Source organism: Neoarius graeffei, chromosome 22, assembly GCF_027579695.1.
Source record: "Neoarius graeffei isolate fNeoGra1 chromosome 22, fNeoGra1.pri, whole genome shotgun sequence".
NCBI lineage: Eukaryota > Metazoa > Chordata > Actinopteri > Siluriformes > Ariidae > Neoarius > Neoarius graeffei.
Genome location: NC_083590.1, coordinates 43,369,679 through 43,382,155, shown reverse-complemented (window position 1 = coordinate 43,382,155; position 12,477 = coordinate 43,369,679). Strand labels below are relative to the sequence as shown.

Sequence of the window (12,477 nt, the reverse complement as noted above, 5' to 3'; positions counted from 1 at the left end):
ATTGTGTTGTTGAAATGATGTTTGCAATTTATTTATAATCAAAAACTGATACAATGTGGATGAAAGATAGTGTGATAAAGTACTATACTAGTACTACTGAGTGATAAGAAGTCCTAGTGAATGCTTGATAAGTAGACAATAATAAATAATGAGGTGTATTTTTCGGCGCGCGCGCGAACTATGACTCAAAATAATGGTACCGGCAAGGAATGTTATTTTCACCCCTGCTGATTAACAACAATAACAACAAGAAGTTGAGTTTATATAGGGCCTTTCACTAACCTAAGGACACTTTACATTGTAATGAGGGGAAGAAAAAAAAACACTACCACAAAACGGAGCCAAAAACAAATAAGTCAACCTGATTTAAGTCATTACAGATAAGAGACAGAGAAAAGGAACACAACATAATCACAAATAATGTGGCATAAAGACAGCAGACTAGATCAAAGCCTGAAAAAAGAATGGACAGAGATCAGGAGAGGAGGAATATCAGAGAAAGAAGAGGTAAGACTTGAGTTGAGTTTTGAATTGGATAGAGATGAACCATCATGAAGGCTCTGAGAGAGAGAATTCCATAGCGGGGGGGCGATAAATAAAGGTGCTTGAACTCCCCCATTTGTTAACAAGGGATTACTGATGTTGTTTCTTTCCATGATTGTCTATTCTCTATGAGAAATTTCACAATTTTTGTGTACACATTCTGAGACAACTGACACATTAAAATTTTTATATTTGCTGCTTTCTGCCGCTGGTAAAAATATTTCCTCCATCATTTAAGATATACATGTGTCTGGAGGCGCCGTGGCTCAGTTGACTAAGGTGCCATACCATAAATCCAGGGACCCGGGTTCGATTCTGACCCGAGATCATTTCCCGATCCCTCTCCAGCTCATTTCCTGTCTCTACACTCTCCTATCCAATAAAGGTGAAAAAAGCCCAAAAAAAAATCTTTAAAAAAAAAGATATACATGTGTCCTTCACCATAACCTCTCTGTCAGTAATGGCATTGTGAGTCAAAACTAACTGAACTACAAACATGGCTTCCCAAAACTACAATGCCCAAAGTTCACAGCGTCTCCTTCCTATTAAGTTCACCTGACAGTCATTAACTGTTAATCAGCAATGCTACTTAAGCCTCTCTCTCACACACCTTCAGTGTGAAGTATTATTGTGTGCTTACCCAGTCATACTGAGCCCTGCCTCCCTCTAGTTTCTTGGACCTTTGCTATGTTTACCTGTTTCACACTCTAGTTTGCTCGCTCTCTCTACTATTCTGTTTGCTGATTGACTGACCCCTGCCTGCTTTCTGACTTCGAGTTTGCTTTCTGGTTAGGCTACACTTCCTGTTTGCATCCCCGCTCTCCACTGCACATACATCCATGAGTGCCTACAGTCTGACACTGTCAAATTGGCACCTGGGCAACCACCACATTCAGAGCTTTCATCTTCTGTATGTCAGTTTGACTTTTTTTTTTAACTTTAAAATGCTAGTCTTATGAAAATGACATCACCCCTGGAAATTATACTTTTATAAAACTAGGCATGTTGAATTGTTTACTATCTAAATTGTATTTTAAAATAAGACTAGGAACATGTTCTATTTAGTTGATAAATTTGGCTCTTTGAGTCCGCCATTACCAGGAATGCATTCCTGGTAAGTTACTGTTAATTCAAAGGAAGTGACGTCATATGTGAAACATTTGAAAGTTTGTGGCATTTCTGGCTTCGTCTGCTTTGCAAAGTGTAGCACGTTTTTAAAAAAAAAAAATTTTCCACGACAAAACTAAAGCATACCTCCTAAGAGATGTGTCGTTCAAAGCTGTTCAAGTGTAGCAGATTTTTTAAAAAAGCAGAATTTTGATTCATTATAGCCCAAAGTCAGCAGGACACTTATGAATGGGTTCGATTTGTACAAACAGAGGTAACTTCAAGTCAGCAGGATGGTTTGGTGTCTGCTCTGATGTTTGAAAAAGATAAATTTGTGAGGCAGATTCACATAAGAAGGATTTGAGCGACATCTGGTATGTGGAGCAGTTCCTACGATCTGGAAACAAAAGTCAGAAGCATCATCCCAAAGAGCTCACAGTACATGTCAAGCTTGTGTTTCGCCTGTTGCTTGAATTTATTAGTTGACATCAGTCTTTTATCCTTTTCACTGATAGCAGTTCTGAAGTTTCATATAAGGCTAAATAATGGCAGTAATTAGGCACTTGCTTTCACTTTCAGTAGTGGAGATTGCAGGAGCATTGTGCCATATGCAGCAAGCGCGCAACAGCCAGGAATTTGTTAGGATTTGATTTATTGATTTTTGATTTATTATCTTTGCCATAGCAATAAATATATATATATATATATATATATATATATATATATATATATATATATTGTGTGTGTGTGTGTACATACATTATGGCTGGGAAACCAATACAGCTTACGCCAATTACAGTGGCTCCATTGTACCGAATCTGCATGTCTTTGAACTGTGGGGGAAACCAGAGCACCGATACCCCTTTTCCACCAAATCAGTTTCAGGGCTGGTTCGGGGCTGGTGCTGGTTCACAACTCGTTCAACTTGCAAGCCAGCTGAGAACCAGTTTGCTTTTCCATAGCTTGGGGTGCTAAGGGGAGCCACGTCATTACGTCGCTGTATACGTCAGTTGCGTCGCTGTGTTTGCATAAACCTTGGTGCGAACATCGAAGCAACAACAACACGGAGAAGAAGAAGCAGCAACAACAATAATAATGGATGACTTCGCGTTTGTACAGCTGCTGCTTCTCATCGCTTAAAAATGGCGACCTTTCGTGGTCTTGCTATTGTTGTTTGTCTTAACAACTCCGCCCCCCCGCTGACGTAAGCGGTTCTTTCCTCTGGCCCAGCAAAGAGTTGGTGCTAGCCTGGAACCGGTTTTTCTGGCCCCAAAGCCAGTTCTTTGTCAGTGGAAACAGAAAACCCAGTTCCAAACTAAGCACTGGCCCTGAACCAGCCCTGGAACTGCTTTGGTGGAAAAGGGGCACCAGAGGAAACTCACGCAGACACTGGGAGAGCATGCAAACCCCGCACAGAAAGGCCCCTGTCGGCCGCGAGGTTCTAACCCGGAACTTTCTTGCTGTGAGGCGACAGTGATAACCACTACACCACCGTGCTGCTGTGGATGCACCTCCAAAATGAAGTTGCTCATAAAACCACCAACCGTTTCTGGTTCTAACAGTACCAATTAGGACCATGCAGACCCTTTCTATTTTGTGCTTCAACATTAAGTAAAAGGTGTGTGGGTGGGTGGGGTGGGTGTCGGCGTGCAATTACCGTTTTATTTTTTTACTAAAATTTAGATGTTGTAAATGGAGAGGGTGGAAAGGCTGTTTCTGTTTGTAATGATGATGCAGCATTTGAAGAAGGAGGAGCTGCTATTTGTATAACAGTAGACACAGATGCTTCAGCTGTTTTGGCTGTAGTACACTTGGATGAAATACTGAAGAGAAGAGTGGTTGTTTAGACAGTTGATTTTGTTTACAGGCAGTATTTGACGGAAGATGGATATGTGTTAATAATACCTGAAGATACATTATTAATTGAAGAGAGTACATTTTGCTCATATTGTGAGAATCTCTTTCAGAGCCTATAAATACAGAAAAAACAATGAGTTAGTTGAGAGAGATAACAGGATGGCATGTCCATTCATTTGATATTGAAATCATGTTTTAGGAGCAATATAACGTCGCACGTGTTTCAGTGGACAAAAAGGAAATAACGATTCAGAAATGCACAGGGAAGTTTATCACAGAGTGATTTTTTTTTTTTTTATAAGTTAATCTTGCAATGGCCTTTTCCTTTGTGCCAATTCTGAGATTATTGTAGGGACTTTACCTTAAAATTTCATACAGTGGTGCTTGAAAGTTTGTGAACTCTTTAGAATTTTCTATATTTCTGCATAAATATGACCTAAAACAACATCAGATTTTCACACAAGTCCTAAAAGTAGATAAAGAGAACCCAGTTAAACAAATGAGACAAAAATATTATACTTGGTCATTTATTTATTGAGGAAAATGATCCAATATTACATATCTGTGAGTGGCAAAAGTATGTGAACCTCTAGGATTAGCAGTTAGTTTGAAGGTAAAATTAGAGTCAGGTGTTTTCAATCAATGGGATGACAATCAGGTGTGAGTGGTCACCCTGTTTTATTTAAAGAACAGGGATCTATCAAAGTCTGATCTTCACAACACATGTTTGTGGAAGTGTATCATGGCACGAACAAAGGAGATTTCTGAGGACCTCAGAAAAAGCGTTGTTGATGCTCATCAGGCTGGAAAAGGTTACAAAACCATCTCTAAAGAGTTTGGACTACACCAATCCACAGTCAGACAGATTGTTTACAAATGGAGGAAATTCATGACCATTGTTATCCTCCCCAGGAGTGGTCGACCAACAAAGATCCCTCCAAGAGCAAGGTGTGTAATAGGTGGGGTCACAAATGACCCCAGGGTAACTTCTAAGCAACTGAAGGCCTCTCTCACATTGGCTAATGTTCATGAGTCCACCATCAGGAAAACACTGAACAACAATGGTGTGCATGGCAAGGTTACAAGGAGAAAGCCACTGCTCTCCAAAAAGAACATTGCTGCTTGTCTGCAGTTTGTTAAAGATCACGTGGACAAGCCAGAAGGCTATTGGAAAAATGTTTTGTGGATGGATGAGACCAAAATAGAACTTTTTGGTTTAAATGAGATGTGTTATGTTTGGAGAAAGGAAAACACTGCATTCCAGCATAAGAACCTTATCCCATCTGTGAAACATGGTGGTGTGGTGGTGGTAGTATCATGGTTTGGGCCTGTTTTGCTGCATCTGGGCCAGGACGACTTGCCATCATTGATGGAACAATGAATTCTGAATTATACCAGCACATTCTAAAGGAAAATGTCAGGGCATCTGTCCATGAACTGAATCTCAAGAGAAGGTGGGTCATGCAGCAAGACAACGACCCTAAGCACACAAGTCGTTCTACCAAAGAATGGTTAAAGAAGAATAAAGTTAATGTTTTGGGATGGCCAAGTCAAAGTCCTGACCTTAATCCAATCGAAATGTTGTGAAAGGACCTGAAGCGAGCAGTTGATATGAGGAAACCCACCAACATCCCAGAGTTGAAGCTGTTCTGTATGGAGGAATGGGCTAAAATTCCTCCAAACCGGTGTGCAGGACTGATCAACAGTTACTGGAAACGTTTAGTTGCAGTTATTGCTGCACAAAGGGGTCACACCAGATACTGAAAGCAAAGGTTCACATACTTTTGCCACTCACAGATATGTAATATTGGATAATTTTCCTCAATAAATGAATGGCCAAGTATAATATTTTTGTCTCATTTGTTTAACTGGGTTCTCTTTTATCTACTTTTAGGACTTATGTGAAAATCTGATGATGTTTTAGGTCATATTTATGCAGAACTATAGAAAATTCTAAAGGGTTCACAAACTTTCAAGCACCATTATTCAGGTTCAATTCACCTTAAAATCAGTTCTTTGTAAAGGAGCACCGCAAGAGGAAGATCATATCAAGAACGCACGTCACTGCAGAGAATAGTATAGAGTCTGTGTGGACACAAAAGAAGGCATTGGCACATATGTCATACATGCGGTGCTGCTGACCTGTGTATCGCTGTGATCTAATAATGGTGGACAAGCTTTTAGTGATTTTTAGAACAGAATTCAGATGCAAAAAAATTTATTTTTCAAATTTTTTTTTATTTATTGGTGAACTTCACAACCTATTTGAGCATATCACACACACACAACCTGGGATTTTATGATGTCATTTTCGTTAGACTAGCACTTTAAATTTATCGTGCTTTGCTAACTTAATCACACAATCTTTCCCTGAATCTTTAGATGGCCCTGAGCATGTCACTAAAGCACAAGAGCCTGCTGTTGATGTCCTACAGAAGGGATCCAACCTGACATTGTCATGTTCGGCTCAGTCCTATCCTGCTGCTGAATTCACATGGCTTATTAATGAAGCCAAACTTCTCCAGAAGACTGCAACAGTAGTTCTTTCAAACCTGGTAGAGGAGCAGAGTGGAAACTACAGCTGCATGGCCTACAATAGCAAGACCCTGCGCTATGTCAGTTCAGAGGTCACGGAATTGTCTGTTGTAGGTGAGTCCTTCAAAGTACATCATGAAATTAACTTTGATTAATTGGCATGGTGAACTCCCCTTGAAGTAATTCTTATTATATAGTTTGGCATCAAATTTGTTAAGACGATGCCATCTGTGCAAATGGAGGTTTTTTTTTTTTTTAGCATCGCTAAATGTAAATGAGCTGTGTTTGAGAACCTGCTTTGTAGTTTACGGGTGATCAACATGTGCACACGAGTCCAAAGAAAATTATTATTTCCATAACATTTGTAAATATGGTGGAACTATTAAGGTTGGTTTGGCTTGCACAAACATTTACAAACAACTTTACTAAAAGATTGTTAAATAAGTCTCAATGTATACACAACAGCCAATAACAGAGTGAAAGCAAGTTTTTAAGTCTCATCTCATCTTGTTATCTCTAGCCGCTTTATCCTTCTACAGGGTCGCAGGCAAGCTGGAGCCTATCCCAGCTGACTACGGGCGAAAGGCGGGGTACACCCTGGACAAGTCGCCAGGTCATCACAGGGCTGACACATAGACAACCATTCACACTCACACCTACGGTCAATTTAGAGTCACCAGTTAACCTAACCTGCATGTCTTTGGACTGTGGGGGAAACCGGAGCACCCGGAGGAAACCCACACGGACAGAACATGCAAACTCCGCACAGAAAGGCCCTCGCCGGCCATGGGGCTCAAACCCGGACCTTCTTATTGTGAGGCGACAGCGCTAACCACTACACCACCGTGCCGCCAAGTTTTTAAGTGTTTTTGCAAATTTATTAAAAATCTCAAGCCAAAGTATCTCATGGAGATTAATATTTAGATCTCTTAACACTAGGGGGGCATGGTGGTGTAATGGTTAGAACGGTCACCTCACAGCAAGAAGGTTCTGGGTTTGAGGCCAGCAGCTGATGGGGGCCTTTCTGTGTGGAGTTTACATGTTCTCCCCGTGTCTTTGTGGGTTTCCTCCAGGTGCTCCGGTTTCCCACACCGTTCCAAGACATGTGGTTAGGTTATCATGGGGTGGCCTTGGGCTGAAGTGCCCTTGAGCAAGGCACCTAACCCCCAACTGCTCCTCAGGTGCTGTAGTATAGCTGCCCACTCTGTGTGTGTGTGTGTGTGTGTGTGTACGGTGGTGTAGTGGTTAGCTCTTTCACCTCACAGCAAGAAGGTTCTGGGTTTGAACCCAGCGGCATGGGCCTTTCTGTGGGTTTCCTCTGGGTACTCCGGTTTCCCAAAAAAACATCCCACACCGGTGACCCTTGCTATGTGAGAGGCTGTGGGCTATGGAAACGGCCCTGCCGTTAATGCGCTAAGTGCCTGGTTTGTGCTGGGACAGGAGACTGCCTGGAAAGAGCCGGTCCTGACATGGGAGGGACATTGAATTTTGACTATTTTGCCTTGTCTGAAGTTCACTTCACACAAATTAAAATGAACTAGTTCATCTTCATAGTTCAGTCTCCAAAAATAAACTAGTCTAGTTCATGCTCATTTCTTCCAAATTTTTTGTAATGAGCTGCACTGAATCCAATGTGGAAATTTTTGACCAGCAATTAAAATCTCAAATTGCAACTACCATTAGAACATTCTTGGAATCTACTTTATTGATATAAGCGAATCAGTAGTGTTATGACCAGCGCATTAGAATTCATCACCAGCTGGCTTGTGTGTGTGTGTGTGTGTGTGTGTGTGTGTGTGTGTGTGTGTGTGTGTGTGTGTGTGTGTATATTAGACTGTTGCAGGACCTGAAGATTCAATATTTTTCAGAGTAAATCATAAAGCCTGAGTTCTCAACCAAGCAGACGAAGAGAAAGCAGCCCAGTACCAACGATACTGCTTGCCTAATATGTCAGACAGTAATGCTGGCCCACTTCAAAAACTGACAGATCAAGGCTATGCTGCACTCCTGTATGCTGTAACCAACAGAAATGATCATGTCTCATTCAGATTTGAGAATGAGCTGGAACCTCAATGTGAATTTCTGGAAAGGAATCCTATGTGGCATGCATGATGTCATGCCAAGCACACAAATTGAAAAACTGTTAAGGAAAAAAACAAATTTGCAAGGCAAGAATGCACTTTGTCTGAAGCAGAATGCTTCACTGAGTCAGATAGCTCCAAAAACACGGTTTACAATGTCATGGCCCATCACATACAAGGAAAAATGTGTTTCATTTGTGGAAGAGCTTGCACAACATAGGTTCCTCGTTTTGATCGTCACATATGATGGGCAGAATTCAGTCTGGAAGAAAGCAAATTAACTTAAAGATGAGGATATGCTATGCAAGATTTGTGGTCCTGATGAAAACAAGTGCACTGACATGATTGTGGATGATTTCCGGTACCACAGAGACTGCATGAATGTGGCAAGGCGTTTTCATACACAGTAACAGATAAATACTGACAAGTCCATATGATGATGCACTGTCTCAACTGATTTTCACATAGATGAGCCCCTGTTTCGATATGGTTCCATATTCTTTGTTACAGCTTTGAGAGAGGAATTCTAAAAATACCTGGAAAACTATGGACTTGACAATGTTACATCATACAGATCTCAGTCCTTGGTAGCCCACGTCCAAAGGCACTATGAAGTAAATGGCAAATGCAAGATAATGGTTGTTCTACAGAAAAGTTGCTCTTGCCTGATTTTGCTCTACATATTTGAACACTGGCTGCATGCTCACCAAGTTTAAGAAACTAAAGGAAACAGCTGAAGAGGCAGAGTATGAAGAAGAAAGTGGAGATGAGATGACATCTGATGATACCATTTGTCTCCTCCTACAACACCTGCAAAGCTAATATGGATGGAGGTCCAGGTCCAGGCAGAGAAGCAAGCACCGAAGGGTGCAAGGGAAGCCAGATCATATTCAGCCAGTGGAAGTCAGCACACGCCTGGAAGTGAAACTGAAGACCCATCACTGCAGCTAGAAATATACTTAGAGGCATTGTGGAGAGTGTGCTACCACCTGGCATGGTTGATAACCGATGCATACCCAGAGGTAGAGGAGTCAAGTCAAGTTTATTTAGCACTTTTAACAACAGACATTGTTGCAAAGCTACTTTACAGAAAAAGACTTTTAAACATGAGCTAATTTTATCCCCAATGGGGCGTCGTGGCTCAGGTGGATAGGGCGCCGGTACGGGGACCCGGGTTCGGTTCTGGCCCGGGGTCGTTTCCCGGTCCCTCCCCGTCTCTCTCTCCTGCTCATTTCCTGTCTCTGCACTGTCCTGTCCAGTGGAGATGGAAAAAAGCCCCCCCAAAAAATCTTAAAAAAAAAAATTTATCCCCAATGAGCAAGCCTGTGGTGATGGTGGCAAGGAAATACTCCCTCAGACGACATGAAGAAACCTTGATAGGAACCAGGCTCAAAAGGGAACCCATCCTCATTTGGGTGATAGCATGACTATAAATAATTTGCTTCTATAATGGTGTCCTATATAGTCACAAAGTACAGTGGTGCTTGAAAGTTTGTGAACCCTTTAGAATGTATTTTTCTGCATAAATATGACCTAAAACATCAGATTTTCACACAAGTCCTAAAAGTGGATATAGAGAACCCAGTTAAACAAATGAGACAAAATATTATCCTTGGTCATTTATTTATTGAGGAAAATGATTCAATATTTTCCAATACTGTTGTTCCTGCAAGTTTTACTATTCCTCAAGTATAATTTTGTCTCATTTGTTTAACTGGGTTCTCTTTATCTACTTTTAGGACTTGTGTGAAAATCTGATGATGTTTTAGGCCATATTTATGCAGAAATATAGAAAATTCTAAAGGGTTCACAAATTTTCAAGCACCACTGTATAACTGTGTAACCAGGAAAATCATTATAGTTTTAGCATGAAGTCTGTTTTGTTGAAGTTATAAATTGTTCATTGATGGAGACTTGAGTGCAAAACTGTTCATGACAACTGCAGTCCTCAGCCATAGATAAATCATTGTAAGTGTCCAGAGCTATATTCCAAGTGCAACTTTCAACTGTCCATATGGGGCCATCCTCCACAGGGGCAATGTGATGAGACTACAGCCAAACATAGGGCATCAGGATTGATCAGGCAGGTCTTTTTTTTTTTTAAAAGAGGTTAGCACCACTAGCGTCTCAGGATTGACATAAGGATGAGGATGGACGGGTAAAAGTCAGTCCCAGGCAACATGAAACAACCAGGATATCCGCCAAACAGTTGCAGGGATCCCGACATCAAAACACATTTGAACGGCATTGCACATCCTTAGGAAACTAGAAACAAGGCTTCTGGCAACAGTGTAAGGCCACGGTGTTGCCAGTATTTTTTTTTAAATTTTTTTAAAATTATGTTCTATTTGTTTGTTCAGTTAAAGCTTAACTTAATTTTATCTAGACAATGGTCACTAATCTATCCAAATTCAGCTGCATAATGGTCATTGTTTTGTTGGCTTGTCATCCTTTGCTCATTATGTAATAAATTCATTTTGCTGTTTTGTATTTCTTGTGTTGCATGTATTTTCCTTGGGGGCACAGGGTTCTGTTAAAAAAAAAAAAGATGCCTTGGGCAGGATGTTTAATAAGATAGACAAACTACTATATTACTAAATACATGGTCTGTCTCAATTTTGGAGGTTAATGAGCATCACTATAGGTCCATTGATTTTGGTTTGATTTTCAGAATGTTTACTGTGGAATGGCTATAATGTTTGCTGAAAAGAATGACACACTGACTGATGTCATAACTATGATGGCATCGTTGATTTACTAATGAAGTAAAGATGAAAATAATGCAAAATAAATCAGGGGAGCTTTTGCATAAAAATGATTCTAAATCATTTGGAAAGGTTTTGTGTGTTTCTCAACTTGATTTTTTTCAACCCATTTTCTATGCATCTGAAATGCATTTATCAGCCTATACAGTGTGTTTTTAAAAAAAATAATTTTTTGGTAAACAAAAAATAAATGGCTCTGTAACACTTCTCTGAGATGGGAAGCAAGTTTCAAAACATCCATCATTCATAACCACTTATCCTGTGCGGGGTCGTGGGCAAGCTGGAGCTTATCCCAGCTGACTATGGGCAAGAGTACACCCTGTCCAAGTTACCAGATTCACAGGGCTGACACATGGACAAACAACCATTTACACTCACGTTCAATTTGGAGCCATCAATTAGCCTAACCTGCATGTCTTTGGACTGTCAAGCCTGCAGCTGACTTGTTGGGATAGGTAATTCACTACCACCATCTATACCCCTAGCCTGTGGACCACCTCAAATTTAAAGGGCTGAAGGGCCAGATACCAACATGTGATCCGCACGTTGGCATCCTTCATGTGGTGGAGCCAGTGGAACGGGGCATGGTCAGAACAGAGGGTGAAAGGGTGTCCTAGCAGGGTAGTACTTGGAGAGTGAGGACCACCCACTTGATGGCCAAACACTCCTTTTTGGTGGTGCTGTACTTTAGATGTTCACATTGAGAGCAAAACAAAAGGGAGAGAAAAGTCAGGAGAATGCAACATTGGGGCCCCACATAAAACTGCTTTAACTTGTGCAAAAGCCCATTTGCATGGCTCTGAGCAGGATCTAGTGCCCCCTTTTTAGAGAGGTCAGTCAGTGGGCTGGTGACGTCTGAAAACTCGGGCACAAACTGCTGATAATGGTCAGCCAGCCCCAGAACTGCATCACCCCCTTTTTGGTCTTAAGGCTTGGGCAGGCCATAAATGCTGCAGTCTTATCAATTTGGGGACGCCCCTGCCTATGACCCAAGGGAAAGCCTAGATACCATACTGCCGCATGTCCAATTGCACACTTTTTTGAGTTTGCCATGAGCCTAGCATGCCTCAGCAACCTCAGGACAGCCCCTAGATGTTGTAAATATCGCTGCCGGTCATTTACTATAAATAAAATAATGTCTAAATAGGCAGAAGCATATGCACTGTGGGGACAGAGGATTCGGTCCATGAGACACTGAAACGTTGCTGGGGCCCCAACAACCCTATGGAAGGGTGAAAAATTGGTGTAAACCAAATGGAATGGAAAAAGCTTTTTTTTCCCCCTGGGATAATGGAGTCAAGGGGATCTGCCAGTATCCCTTTATTAAATCCAGTGTCAAATAAAAGCAAGCCACGCCTAACTGATCGAGCAGTTCATCAATGCAAGGCATTGGATATGTGTCAAATTTAGACACCGTGTTGACTTTTCTATAGTCCACACAGAACTGGACCGACCCATCAGTCTTGGGAACTAAGACCTCCAAGCTGCCCCATTTGTTGTGCGACTCCTCAATTACTCTCAATTCAAGCATTGCCTTGAGTTCATCCCATACCACATTTTTCATGTGTTTGAGGAGCCAATATGGGCAG

General features: G+C 41.3%; 1 protein-coding gene across 1 annotated transcript in view; it reads left to right on the top strand.

Annotated features, from left to right (window-relative positions):
* si:ch211-264f5.6 (carcinoembryonic antigen-related cell adhesion molecule 20) overlaps positions 1-12,477 on the top strand; it is a 68,156-nt gene that overhangs the window by 23,947 nt on the left and 31,732 nt on the right. Inside the window, exon 4 of the mRNA XM_060904825.1 lies at positions 5,890-6,156. Within this exon, the coding sequence (XP_060760808.1) occupies positions 5,890-6,156 (267 nt within the window). The remainder of the gene's footprint in view (positions 1-5,889; positions 6,157-12,477) is intronic.